The sequence below is a fragment of the Macaca thibetana genome, chromosome 11, assembly GCF_024542745.1.
Source record: "Macaca thibetana thibetana isolate TM-01 chromosome 11, ASM2454274v1, whole genome shotgun sequence".
In the NCBI taxonomy this organism is placed as follows: Eukaryota; Metazoa; Chordata; class Mammalia; order Primates; family Cercopithecidae; genus Macaca; species Macaca thibetana.
Window position 1 is genome coordinate 107686806 of NC_065588.1, and position 13898 is coordinate 107700703.

Genomic DNA, 13898 nt, shown 5'->3' on the forward strand with positions numbered 1-13898 from the left:
AATAAAGCTGTTACAAAAACATGCTAATTCACATGCTTCAAAGTAAAAATGTTTTTTCTTCATGAGATATTAAATTCAATCCAAGTGTAGTATAAGAGGGGGCTGAATGATGTTAAAAAAATAATGCTGAGGAAAAAACTCAAATGGGGAAGAATACCTACAGTAAGACATCATTTATAGGAAATTTAAGATTATGCAAAAATATCATCTATTGCTCACAGATATATTCATATGCAGTGTAAATATAAACAACTGCACAGAAAAGAAACCCTTCCTTTTGGAAGGGAAGAGGGGGAAGCAGTTGAGGAGCAGCAAATACATAACAGGAGTTTACCTGTGTTAGAATGCTTAACTTACTAAGCTGGGTAGTGGGCACATGATCATATTCAATATTCTTTGTATCATGTGTATGCGTTAACTATTGTTTAACAAATTGAAACACCTTTTTTTTTTTTTTTTTTTGAGACGAAGTCTTGCTGTCGCCCAGGATGGAGTGGAGTGGCGTGATCTCGGCTTATCGCAACCTCTGTCTCCTGGGTTCAAGTGATTCTCCTGCCTCAGCCTCCTGAGTAGCTGGGATTACAGGCGCCCGCCACCATGCCAAGCTAATTTTTCTATTTTTGGTCGAGACAGGGTTTCACCATGTTGGCCAGGCTGGTCTCGAACTCCTGACCTTAGGTGATCTGGCCCACCTCGGCCTCCCAAAGTGCTGGGATTACAGGCGTGAGCCACCATGCCCAGCCAACAAATTAAAATTTAAGTTAACAACTGTTAATAGCATTAAAGCTGAATACATACATGTGCTAAAGTATGAAATAATAAGTAGTATTTTGAATGTTACCAATAAATCAAGAATGAAGTTATTATTAACATTTAGAAAGCTAAAACACAGGCTGAGGAAAGGCTGCCTTTGTCTTTGATTCACTCATCCTTTAATTCAGCTACTTTCTTTAAAAGGCTGGTATTTAGATTTACCTCTCTAAGAAGTTAACTTTCCAGAAGATTTCTTGGTTGGTCTCAAAATCTACCTTGATATCTAAAGTGTATTATAGTATATAATGTGCAAAAGAATGAAATGACAATCAAGGAGAGATGGTAAGCAAAGCCTGTCCTAAGATAGAGAAATAATGTTACAGAAAGATTTTGACATAATATATTTGTGTACAAAGTACAAATCTCCAACTACCTCAGAACACCAGAGTCCAGTACATCTTCCATTTGCCACACTAGATTATTAATGACTTGGCCTTGCTCTACTAATATCTAGCTTCATTAACAAAGTAATCAAATGACCATCAAATACTAAGCTGTACTATGGTGGTTTCAAATGTCAGGGCTATACTCTCATTTGATACCTACAAATTGGTTACCAAATCTCATGATTTTAGTTATCCCACTTAAAGGATAGGCAAAGACCACTTTAAGAATGTTCTGCTTTCTACATATATGGTTTGATGTTTCTGATTGTATACATAATGCATTTCTATAAATAGATGATAAATCTTTAGTAATGTTTATTTTTTAAAACTCAAATTAATCAGTCAGTACAACACTTACCCTAAAATCATTCTTAAATTTCTTTAAATCATCAATCTGTTTTCTATGTTCAGAAACAATTGGTGATATACCTGTAAAATTAAGAACTGTTAGACACAGGTTTATTTTTAAACTTTAACATTGCATTCTTTTTGGTATGAGATGATAGAAATTAGAATAAGATATAAGATCAAAAAATAATTTCAAATATTAAATTTGGATTTTGGAATTTGTCAAGCAATACATTTATCTATCACAATAGTAAGAAAAAATGTTGAACGAAAATATTCTGTACGGGCATGAAATTAGACATACTCCTTCCTATTTCTACAGTTAAGCCTAATGATTCTTTAAACTCTAACCTTTGTTTTCAGCTTTTGAGAAGCTAGGTGATGTTTCATTGGGCTTAATATTTTCTTTATTCCCTGCAGGAGAGTTCTGCCTTTGATCTTGAAGTCTGGAATCTTTAGCTAGAAAACATTTTTTTTTTTTTAAAAAATTCAGAGTTAGAAGTTAGAAAAGTAAAACAAGAAAACACTGAACAATAATTTTGATTTCCTATGTTTTTGGGAAAGAATGCTTTCATTTTAAACAGAGGCTTTTTTCTTTTGTAGATGTCATATGAAACACCAATAATTTTATTTACATAGGTATTTGACACCCAGGAATGTTAACCTTTCTAACACAGACATTGTATTAAATTAGTAGTATTAAACAACATCAAAATTTACACAAACTTTTAAATGTGCATTAAAAATACTTGTCTATGAATAAAAATAAGCTAGAATTTTTTCATATAATGTTACTCTCTAACATTCAATTTCACAGCTGAGATTATGGATCTAGAAGCCTTTTGTTACATACCCTCACTAGAAGGGGTAACAGCTCTGTTCGATGCAGGACTAGCAGGCGTAGGAGATGCAGCTGGAATAGGCATGGCAACAGCTTCAGTTGGAATAATACCAGCTTGGGGAGAAGCAAGAACTGGCCCACTGGGGGTATTTCCAATACTGTTCTGTCTAGGAGACCTGGGTCTATGAGTTTTAGGGGATAATCTTGGAACTAGAAGAAAGGGAAAATTTATTTATTACATTCTCAGTTCAAATGTTACTTCCTCAAAGAGGCTTCTCTTAAGACCTAGGTAAAACAGTCCTCTCTAGCCCTTTCCCTTTATCCCATTACTGTTTTCTTTTCCAAAATGTTAGGAATTTGCTGGCAATCAAAACCACAAGTATCTGAAGAAAAACAACAATTACTAATACGTATGATTTTCTCTCCTAACTAAATGTATCAAGTGCTTCCCCTGCCTAAGCCTCTGGCGTAGCTGGGATTACAGGTACTCGCCACCACATCCAGCTAATTTTTTGTATTTTTAGTAAAGACGGAGTTTCATCATGCTGGCCAGGCTGGTCTCAAACTCCTGACCTCAGGTGATCTGCTTACCTTGGCCTCTCAGAGTGCTGGGATTACAGGCATGAGCCACCACGCCTAGCTCTATAAATTCTTTATAGCGACATCAAGGTTCACTGTGTAGTAATCAAGGAAACTTGAGACCCAAGTTAGTCAAAAGGGGAAGATAATAAAAACAGGGTTTGTATCTCATACGACTTCCAAGTATGTATCTAATAGGTTTCATATACCATTATAAACCTATCTGCAGAGATTAGATTCAAAGGTTTAGAGAAAATGGTTTGATTACTTCATTTTAGTGGTTTTTTTTTTTTTGTAAGTCACAAGCGTCACGGAAGAAAACTATTATTCAACAACTGCCATTTTTCCAATTAGTAAAAACAGCAAATCTATAATGCTATTCTGAGTGTATCTCCAAAACTATGCTTATACTCTCTCACTTCTAATCATGTTATTCTCAAAATTAATTTCCAGACCATCTAAGTAATGTCAAAAGATTAATGGAATAGTTGAAGCAGATTTTTTTTTTTTGAAATGGAGTCTCGCTCTGTAGCCCAGACTGGAGTGCAGTGGCACAATCTCCACTCACCGCAACCTCCCCCTCCTGGGTCCTGGTTCGAGCAATTCTCCCGCCTCAGTCTCCCAAGTAGCTGGGATTACAAGAACGCACCACAATGCCCAGCTAATTTTTGTATTTTTAGTAGAGACGGCGTTTCACCATGTTGGCCAGGCTGGTTTTGAACTCCCGACCTTGTGATTTGCCCACCTCAGCCTCCCAAAGTGCTGGTATTACAGGTATGAACCACTGCGCCTGGCTGGCTGAAGATTTTTTAAATTTTTGTTTTCTTGGTAGTCTTTAGAAAACTGAAGACCAAAGAAGAAAATAAAGAGTACAAACGAATTTATGGTACAATTACATGAATGTACATCACATGAAGCTGAGCAGAAATGTATATCAACTAAAAACAGATTTAACAGTTGGGTTTTGTTTTGTTTTTGTTTTCCTTAAGCTTGAAGATCTTGCTTCTTTTTTCTTTTTTTTTTGAGATGGAGTTTCCCTCTTGTCACCCAGACTGGAGTGCAATGGTACGATGCTGGCTCACTGCAACCTCCACCTCCTGGGTTCAAACAATTCTCCTGCCTCAGCCTCCCGAGTAGCCACCACACTTGGCTAATTTTGTATTTTTAGTAGAGATGGGGTTTCACCATGTTGGTCAGGCCAGTCTCGAACTCCTGACCTCAAGTGATCCACCCACCTCAGCCTCCCAAAGTGCTGGGATTACAGGCATGAACCACCACACCTGGCCGATCTTGTTTCTTTTAAAGGTTCTACAGACTGATTAAATAGACTAAGTTTTTTTTTGTGTTGTTTTTTTTTAAGCTCTTGCTCACCACAGTTATGGGAACAAAGCACTAAGGATTGATTGGCAAAGTAGCAAAAGCAGTCAGCCTTATTGTAAAATCATGTCAACGTCTAATTTTTATACTTTTTTTTTTTTTTTTGAGATGGAGTCTTACTCTGTCGTCTAGGCTGGAGTGCAGTGGTGCGATCTTGGCTCACTGCAAGCTCCGCTTCCCAAGTTCACGCCATTCTCCTGCCTCAGACTCCAGAGTGGCTGGGACTACAGGCACCTGCCACCACGCCTGGCTAATTTTTTTTGTACTTTTAGTATAAGAGACAGGGTTTCACCATGTTAGCCAGGATGGTCTCGATCTCCTGACCTTGTGATCCACCCGCCTCAGCCTCCCAAAGTGCTGGGATTACAGGGGTGAGCCACCGCGCCCAGCCTAATTTTTATACTTTTATAGCTGGTGTCAGCATATTCCTTATGCTAATCACAGATAAAACTTGGACGCTTCATTTGTATTTCATATTCCTTATAATGGAAATATAGTTGGGAATTAGTGCCCTATACAGATGCTATAGAAACACACTACAATGTAAGCCAAAAATAAATGTTTACAGAATGTAATGATAAACAAAGCTGCTAAAAAGGAAATATGATCCCTACAAAGTGTTACATACTGTGTTTGCCTCGTATTCGAGAGGTACTTCACAAAACTTTATAGTTTTATAATATATCCATATTTATGAACCTTACAGGAATCTCATCACAACCCCATAATGTAGACTAGGCAAAAATTATTAACACTTTACTCACTGAGAAATCTCAACTTCAGAATGAGTGTTTGACTTGCTTTAATATATGGTGAATAAGTGGTAGAGCCCAGAATAAAAATATGGGCTTCCCAATTCCTGGTGATTCTACTATTTTTAATATATATATACTTACACTTTCTCAAACAGAGTTGTAGCTCAGCCCTCTTTACATCTAGTGTAATGACAAAATGAGTACCGTCATTATGCCCAAGTGTTACCTACCCCCACTGACCACTGATGACCACGTTCCCCCCGAGGGACTGGTCCTTGCTACTGGAGGAGTAGCTGCTTCACTGGGTGGGTTGTGGGATACAAACTCTAGGCCACTGGATATGGAACCCCTCCCAGCAGAAACTCTGTGATTTCGAGGATGTCGCTGGGCCTTTGGGGACATCCTTGGAGGCCCTAAGGAAGAAACAGTGAACATCACATAAATGCCATGATGTTCATCAGTACTACTTTTCTGCTAAATACACCCATCCCCACACACATGCACACACACACACTCTCACTCACTCTACAGTTTTTCCTTGGTTAAAAATAGGAAAAAAAAAAACACAACACCGTACATATTTTTTGGCCATACTAATTCTTTCAGAATTATTTTGTGGAATGCCATAAAGTTTTGTAAATAAATTTTATTATTTCCCTTTATTTTTAAAGAAAGGGAGGGATGAAGTTGGTGGTAAGAAATCAACAATAAGATGTCAACTCTTAAAATAACTGTAGCAATCTGTTTCAACTATGTCTTATTTGTAAAGAAATAGGTTACTAGAAATTATGACTACATGATAAAATATTTTTAACTTTCCATATATTTTACCTTTCCACACCCCGAATTTTCTACATTACTTCTAAAATTAGGAAAAAAAAATTTAAACAGAAGACTATTAATCCCTATACACTCGATACTACTAAAATATATGTACATACCCTTCTTAAATTTCTCTAAAATTTTAGGTTATTTATCTCTTCTATCATGATCATCAATTTTAAAACTCGGCTTAAAACAGTAAGCAGTAACAGTAACCTGTAAGCAGTTTCTTAGGCCTAGCAGGCTGTGAGATGAAAATTCTATTAAGGAGATGACTTGTATTAGTCTATTAATAGATGACCAATATAACTGACATTTGGGGAAGAAATCAGCACTACATGAATTGTCAAAATTCTGCATTATTGATTCTGCCATGCCACTAGTGACTACTCTTTCTAAATCAGCCTACTGTGCATTAGACCAATCTATTAGCTAAGAAGAGTGGACAGAATGGCCCTCATCAGATAAGTCTACTGGTGTTAACACCAAGCGAAAACTTTCCTAATGTCAAAGCCAAATCTCCTCACTCTCTCACCCTGCTGCCAAACTCTTTAGAACTTCAAATTAATGTGTGTTCCCAAAAGAATTGTTTTTTTTTATTATTATTATTTTTTAAGACAGAGTCTCTCTCTGTCGCCCAGACTGGAGTGCAATGGTGCGATCTCAACTCACTGCAACCTCTGCCTCCCAGGTTCAAGTGATTCTCCTGCCTCAGCCTCCCAAGTAGCTGGGTATTTTTAGTAGAGACGAGGTTTCACCACGTTGGCCAGGCGGGTCTCAAACTCCTGACCTCAAGTGATCCGCCTGCCTGAGCCTCCCAAAGTGCTGAGATTACAGGCGTGAGCTACCATGCCTGGCTCCCAACAGGAATTTAAACAAGAACATGATCTTTAGAAGAATGCTAATGTTATGCACTATAATTTTCAAATGGAAATATTCAACATCTCTGACACAGAACGTATATTTCTATGTGAATAGTTATAGTCTATCAGCAGTCCTTATATCTTAATGTAATAAAAATGTTCACAGTAATTAATGATCATGTCTTATTTAGTATATTCTCATTAAATAAATATCACTTATTCAAATAATGGACCTCAAGAAAAATATCAACAGAACTTTGCATTCAGTGACCACTATTAAGGCCCTTTTGAGCAAAGAAGTCACCTTGAAAATCAGTGGAACTTGCTCTTCAAGGTTAGATGCTTCAAGGTCACATGACCTGCCTGCTTAGATGGTAACAATTTATTTAAAAGTAGCCAATATAGTTTTCTCCAGGGAAGCAGGAGAAACACATTTTGTGCAGAAAACTTTATTAGTCCCAACATAATCAATATTAACTAACTTTAATGAACAAATCAGATTAAAATTTTAACATAAACATTCAGAACTAATATCAAAAGGACATTATGATTCAGAAAACAGGTTTTTAATATATATATGGGTAGCATTAAAATTAGAATGTTACCTTTCTACAACATATCCATGTATTCGATATGTGGCAATGATGGATTAAGCACCAAATACTGAATAAGAATTACAAGATTTTATTCTTATTTTTGATGAGAAAAAAATAGCTAAAATATTCAAATTCATGTCATTTTTATCAATAATTTTATCTCAGATCAAGGACTTCTCCCAGATTAAAGCAGCCTTTCACTGTGTAAGATTGCAAAGCTAACTTTAAAAAAATTACTCAGTTAAATTTAGAATTCTTCTGGCATTCTAAAAATCAAACTACTTTAATTGAAGAGCAGACACGCAAAGGCAGCTATATGGGCTGTCACTCTCAAAAATGACCCAGAAACACCCTTCCTGCTTATGGCCAATAGGAAGGTTCACTAGGACCTTGACCAAAGAGCCGTAAAATGAACCAAAGTTCAAGACTGGTTGAAGAAAGTTCATTTGTTTAACTCCTGTATACAGTGCAAATAAGGAGGGGGAAGGCTGTGGGGCAGACCTTTCTGGGGCTGTAAAGAAGCATAATTATCAGGCAGAGATAAACTCCCTTTTTAAACAACAATTCAGGAGAGTTTATAGCTTCACACAACATTTATCAAATTTCTCTCTAATGAACAAAAGGTTAATAGAAATAGTTGTAATAAACTAAAGTTAAAACACAGAAATTGTAGGTTATTAAATAATGAAGAGGAAACTATTTTGTAATTATAAACTCACATAGGAGTTAAACAAAGACAAACAAAAACATGAACAAATTGTGGTATTGTACCTTCTGAAGACATGCGTTTAGGCATAGTAGAGACAGGAGCTGGAGAACCATGAGCAGAGGGGTGAGACGGGGGTCTGGATGGCCGCGAGGGGGGCCTGGAGGGCGGCCGTGTAGGGGTGGCTGCCCGAGGTGGAAGAGAGTTGGGACCTGACTGGTAGCGAGAAGGTGGGCGAGAGGAAGGAGATGGGCAAGGCGATGGCCAGGGAACACCTGACAGAACAAATGATATGAAGGAAAGTATAAAAACTAAAGAAAAAAATGAGGGAAAAAAGTAAACAGAAAAAAAAGTAAAATGACAAAAATGATTTCTTGTACATTTTAACCCTTTGAGGACAGTCATTTGATTTGTGATAAGTTTTAGCATAACTTAACAGACATAAATTCACATTTTACTTTAACCTCCTTAAGATTAAGTCTGTTTAAATGAATACACGTTCCCAAAGGGTTAATTAGGATCTACACACACTATTAAAGAAGACAGTTAAGACTTTGCCTATTAATCTTGCTTCTATAACTGTTTCTCAGTAATCAGTTGTTTAAAGGAATATAACATACACTAGATAATTTCACATAATAAATCACAATAATTCCTACTCAGGAATAAGATTATTTACTGTATTAGTTTTAACTCTGAGGCATAATGAAAATAAGCAGTAGCTATTATATCCAATTAGAAATGCTGGTTCCTTACAATTATCTATGATTTTCATCAGGTTTACACTTGAACCTGAAATTCAGTTTGAAATCTCATTAAGCAAGTCCCATTTAAGTAGAAATAAAACATTACTCTTCTAGAGTCACGAGAGTATCAAATGATAATATTCATTGCTCTTTCAAAAAAAAAAGTCTTGACCTCATTAAACTAGAAAAAGGGAGACTTTCTAAATAATTTACACAGTTATCTAAGCGACTGCTTAATAAATACTGCAACTACAAAGCAGTCATCACCAAATAAATTTATATTGATGGATATGCCTAGGTAAAGATACACATAGTATTTAACATTACATATCACTTACCTTAATCTTATCAAACAGTCCAGGTCTCCTCTCCATAGGGTTCCACACACTTGAGTATCATACATTTTTCAGCCCCCTTCAGGTTTTTTAGCTTTAAAATTCTGTTTATAAACAACTAAAATCTTTCCTCAGTGAGCAAAGAAATTTCACCCCCAATATTAAGTACTGAAAATACTCAAGAGTGTCCATTTGGAGAGGAATTCTGGAGAAAAGACTCAATGAAAACAAATGAAATTGGAAACTGAGCGTTCTCTATTTTCATCTTTCTAACTTTCCAAATTTAAATAGCTAAAATTGAATGACCACTCTTTTCCCAAAGTTAGTAACATACTATTGCTATTACTATTCCCATACTATCCACAGAACTGTTGTTCAGTATCCCTGATTTATGGAAAAGATCCACAACCTACAAGACATATTCAACCTAGATTTAGAGGTAGAGTAAAAAATGTCTTCCTACTAATGATTCAGGTTTCTTTTACTTAGGTTGCTAAACTGTAACATCCACCCTTAGACTAAGGGTTGTTTTTGTTGTTTTTTAAGCGCATTTCTTTAATTACTTTCTTCACATGACTCTTAATCATGTCTTATATTATAAAAGCTACCTCAGATCCTTTCTTGAAGTAAGCATAATATAGAAACAAATAATGAGAATTAATCTATATTAACCACAGTGTTGCACATAGGTTAGAATTTTCCATATAAATTATGTCTAAATAATTTTATCATCCAGTGTTTTTAAAATTGAGAACCTACCCAAAGTTTCCAATTTCTTTATATGTGGAGTGTTTTTGGCCAAGTGATTGTCTTGGGTTAAATGTAGCACTTTATCATGAATATTTCATCATGCTAAATAAGGTATATGCCAATGACGTACACAATGTTTTACTAATTTGATATCCACAAAAGCCAATTTTAAGTAATGCTGAAGTGAAAAACTACTCCCCAAATCATTAAAGTGCACATTCTTATCAGTTATGCAAACTATTTTAAGTATTTAGAAAACTATTTGATCAATGATATTGACAAGTCTGGTCAAAATACTTGCCTCCATTAACTACTCTTTGGTCTGAACAAGAATTCGGGTTGAAATCTGAAGTGTGAGAAGTGGATCTTGATGGCATGGAGCCCGATCCAGGCTGGCCCATACGCGGTGAATTCTGTCTCCCACTTCCCCAGGATATGACTTCTCTATTTCTTTGTCCAGGAGGAATATATTTATTTTCCCTGAAAATGAGAGATCCTCTAAATCATTTTATTCCAAAAGCTACCAAGTCAATGAAACATATCTAAAAGTCATCTTCACAGAAGGGAATGCTTGTTACAAAAAGGTTCTACACTAAACCAAACTGCCTCACTCCCAGATGCTCTGTTCTTCCATCTTACCCTGAGTTCTAACCTCTGGCCTGTCCCTTCACTTAGATTCTGCTCCTAAGCACAAAGTTTAACAGATGTGTGCTCATTCTTATCCGACTTGACCTCTCTGTGGCTGATTCTATCAATCTTGGTCTATCTTCAACATTTCTTGTCCTTCACTTTCTCAATTTTATTTTCTCTGAGATATCTTCTTTCACTGGCTGTTCTTTGGTTTTCCATGGCTCCAATATCGGCAATGCTGATGAAACCTCAAACTGAACCACCAGTCTCACAATGTCAACATCTGTCAGTGGACATGTCAATTCAAATCACCAGACTCTAAGCTGACTGCCTTGAAGAGAGGATGCATCTCTTAGTTTATCAGATAGGTAGCAGGTATTTCTGAACACATGTTTATGAATAAATGAAAGACCCACAAGTCCCACAAATGCAATTAGCTGCACAAATGGAGTCATAGTTTTTCCCCTCAAACTTGCTCCATGGTTCCTCTCTCTCTCACCAGTACATCCATTAAGTCACTTAGTTATCAAATAAACCTCAGGTTCATCCCTGAACTAGGTGGTTAACAAATTCTCACAGTTGAACTATTTCAATGCACTAACTGTTCTCTGTATATCAGCCAGTCCTCAATGCCCCAGGGTTTATTCACCTCATCTCCTTCCAACAGGGTGCTCTTTAGCATGACATGCCAAGTCCTTCAATGACCTCAGTTCCTACTGTCAACTGCCACTGCTGCACCCGACACAGATCCTGTGTTCCAGACACACGCAACAACCAGCCCTTACCTGAGCTGGCCAAATTTTCTCACACAGCCATGCTTGTACATGGCTTTTCATCAGGTGAGAAATTCTTCTCCCAACTCCTCTCTGAATGTCAAAGACCCTATTATCTTATCACAAAATGTCACCTCCTCAGTGAGGTTTTCTCTGACTCTATAGGTTATGCTAGCTCCTCCTCATTCTGTATGTTCCTAGTACTTTGAACATGCCTTTAACCAAGCAAATCATATTGTACTGCTGTGATTGTTACACGTATCCCCTACCAGACCACTATTTTAACAAGCTCTTCAAGACCTTGGATTGCTCACCGTGACATACCACAGAGCTTACTCTCAAAAGCATATTTTCCAAGATTACCATAACCTTCTCTCTAACAGATCTTAAACCAATTCTACTTGCATTCTCTACCTAAGCTATATTAAAGGAAGAGGAAATATAGTAACAATACACCGTCTCACACAGACCTTGAGTTGTGTATCCAAAATACTGCATCATGATTTCCTTTAAATACCTAGTGTTTATGCTGTGCCCCTCACGTTCACTGGAATTTCTCTGAACTGCTGTGTATTTTTCTTCCTCACTCCTATCATCATTTTCCAGGGCCACTCGAGCTTTGTACTGGGCACTTGACTCAATTTCTTCTGCTAACTGGTTTGCCCTTGCTTCCCGTTTTAAAAATTCTTCTGAGTTATCTCTTTCTAAGGGCACCCTGAAACATGAGGAAAAGAAAAGCAAAATGAGTACTTTAAAGCCACAGTTTATATATCTGTCATAATCAACTACTAAGAAAGTTTAGAGTTTAGAATACTGGTTAAAAAACAAACAAACAAACAAACAAAAAACACTAAAACTAAAAGTTATAGTGATCTGTTTATTTATAAAACAAAATTCTAACCTTTTTTCTGTAACTTTTTCTCCAGAGGAACATATTTTAAAAACTAGTTCAACTGTTCATCATAATCTCTGCCCTTGCAAATTTTGTGTTTTTTAACAACTTAAAAGACAAAACCAGCCAGGCACAGTGGCTCACACCTGCAATCCCAGCACTTTGGGAGGCCAAGGTGGGTGGATCACGAGGTCAAGAGATCGAGATCATCCTGGCTAACATGGTGAAACCCCGTCTCTACTAAAAATACAGAAATTGGCTGGGCATGGTGGCGCACGCCTGTAGTCCCATCTACTCGGGAGGCTGAGGCAGGAGAATCGCTTGAACCCGGGATGCAGAGGTTGCAGTGAGCTGAGATTGTGCCACTGCACTCCAGCCTGGCAACAGAGCGAGATTCCGTCTCAAAAGAAAAGGAAAAAAAAAAAAAAAACAAAATTTGTTTAGTGGATAAAAATAGGGTATAAGCAAACTACATTTATTCCCTTTTTTTAATGGAAATTTATCACACGTGGTAATAAGAGAAAAATTATTTCACGTAATTGTTTAACTTAAAAACTAATGGAAACATTTATTCATCATAAATTAAGTTGATGAAAATCAAAGACAAATGCACTAAAATAAAAACAAACTTTTTAAACTTACGTATATGAAGATAAACTGCTATCATATGTAGACACTACACCATAATTTTCTTCATTATATCGAAACATATCATTGGGATCCCATCCATTAGACTAGAAGAAAATGAAGCTTGTTTTTCAAAATGACAAAGTATTTGTTCCCTTTCATTCAGTTATAACCAACATCTATATTAACAATATCTAACAAGCTACTTGAGCAAAATTAGCAAATTAGAAAACAGGAAAAAATTTCCTTGAAAATGTTTTAGAAAAATACTTACCAGCCCTTACAGTTGATAAATAACTATACAACACAATTATTTGAGCAGTTATTTTTAAAGTTTAGAACATTTTAATCACTTCATAAAATAGCCTTCAGATCAGGGTTCTCTCTTTTCTCTAACCTGTAAAAGCCATCTTTCAGTAGAGACATCTGCGTTTACCTGTAACCTTCTTGAGATCACTGGTCCTCAGGTCTGTGGAGGACAGGAGGTACATATTTTACTTCTTTTAAACAAAGGATTCCACATGGAACAAGGGGTGCTATTTAATAGCCAAAAATATTTCCAATATTTGGGAGAAAAAAGGGAGAAGCCAATGCTTTCCCCCATGTTCAACGATTCCAAGGTGGGACCACGGTACTAGGTCCCTGGCAACCTCCCCTTCCTCCTGGGAATTCTCAAATGGGAAGGCAGCATGAAACGGTGAACAGGCAATCACTGGACAAAGTCACAAGAACTGGGCTTTAGAACTGGTTTTACCATTAGCAGTTGTGAGACCTCAGAAGTGGCAACTCTGGATCTCAATACCCTAACCTATAACCTCAACATAGGTAACTCCACAATTCTACGAGGAAACTATAGGAAATTACCAATTGCAAAAGGGAGGCTGCCTTCTTTTTTTGGTGGCGGGGAGCCGGGGGCAAGCAAGTTTATTAAGAAAGTAAAGAAATAAAAGAATTCTACTCCGTAGGCACAGCAGCTGAGGCCGCATTCTTAAAAGTAAAAGAATCAACCAGTTGAGCCACAGGCTGGAAGATTATTTACCAGTGACTATTAATGTCTGG

The 13898-nt window shown here is 36.8% G+C and overlaps 2 protein-coding genes across 13 annotated transcripts in view; one reads left to right on the plus strand and one right to left on the minus strand.

Annotated features, from left to right (window-relative positions):
* The window catches only part of ALDH2 (aldehyde dehydrogenase 2 family member), a 419735-nt gene that overhangs the window by 116467 nt on the left and 289370 nt on the right, over positions 1-13898 (plus strand). The gene's annotated exons all lie outside the window — the stretch shown is intronic.
* ATXN2 (ataxin 2) overlaps positions 1-13898 on the minus strand; it is a 154987-nt gene that overhangs the window by 58891 nt on the left and 82198 nt on the right. For 10 of the 12 annotated variants that reach the window (XM_050749631.1, XM_050749641.1, XM_050749637.1 and 7 more), the window contains exons 7-14: positions 12855-12946; positions 11838-12035; positions 10219-10397; positions 8152-8361; positions 5330-5512; positions 2401-2598; positions 1899-2006; positions 1558-1628 (exon numbers count right to left, since the gene is read on the minus strand). In XM_050749631.1, the coding sequence (XP_050605588.1) occupies positions 1558-1628; positions 1899-2006; positions 2401-2598; positions 5330-5512; positions 8152-8361; positions 10219-10397; positions 11838-12035; positions 12855-12946 (1239 nt within the window). The remainder of the gene's footprint in view (positions 1-1557; positions 1629-1898; positions 2007-2400; positions 2599-5329; positions 5513-8151; positions 8362-10218; positions 10398-11837; positions 12036-12854; positions 12947-13898) is intronic. The other 2 variants (XM_050749642.1, XM_050749644.1) reach the window with 2 other exon arrangements.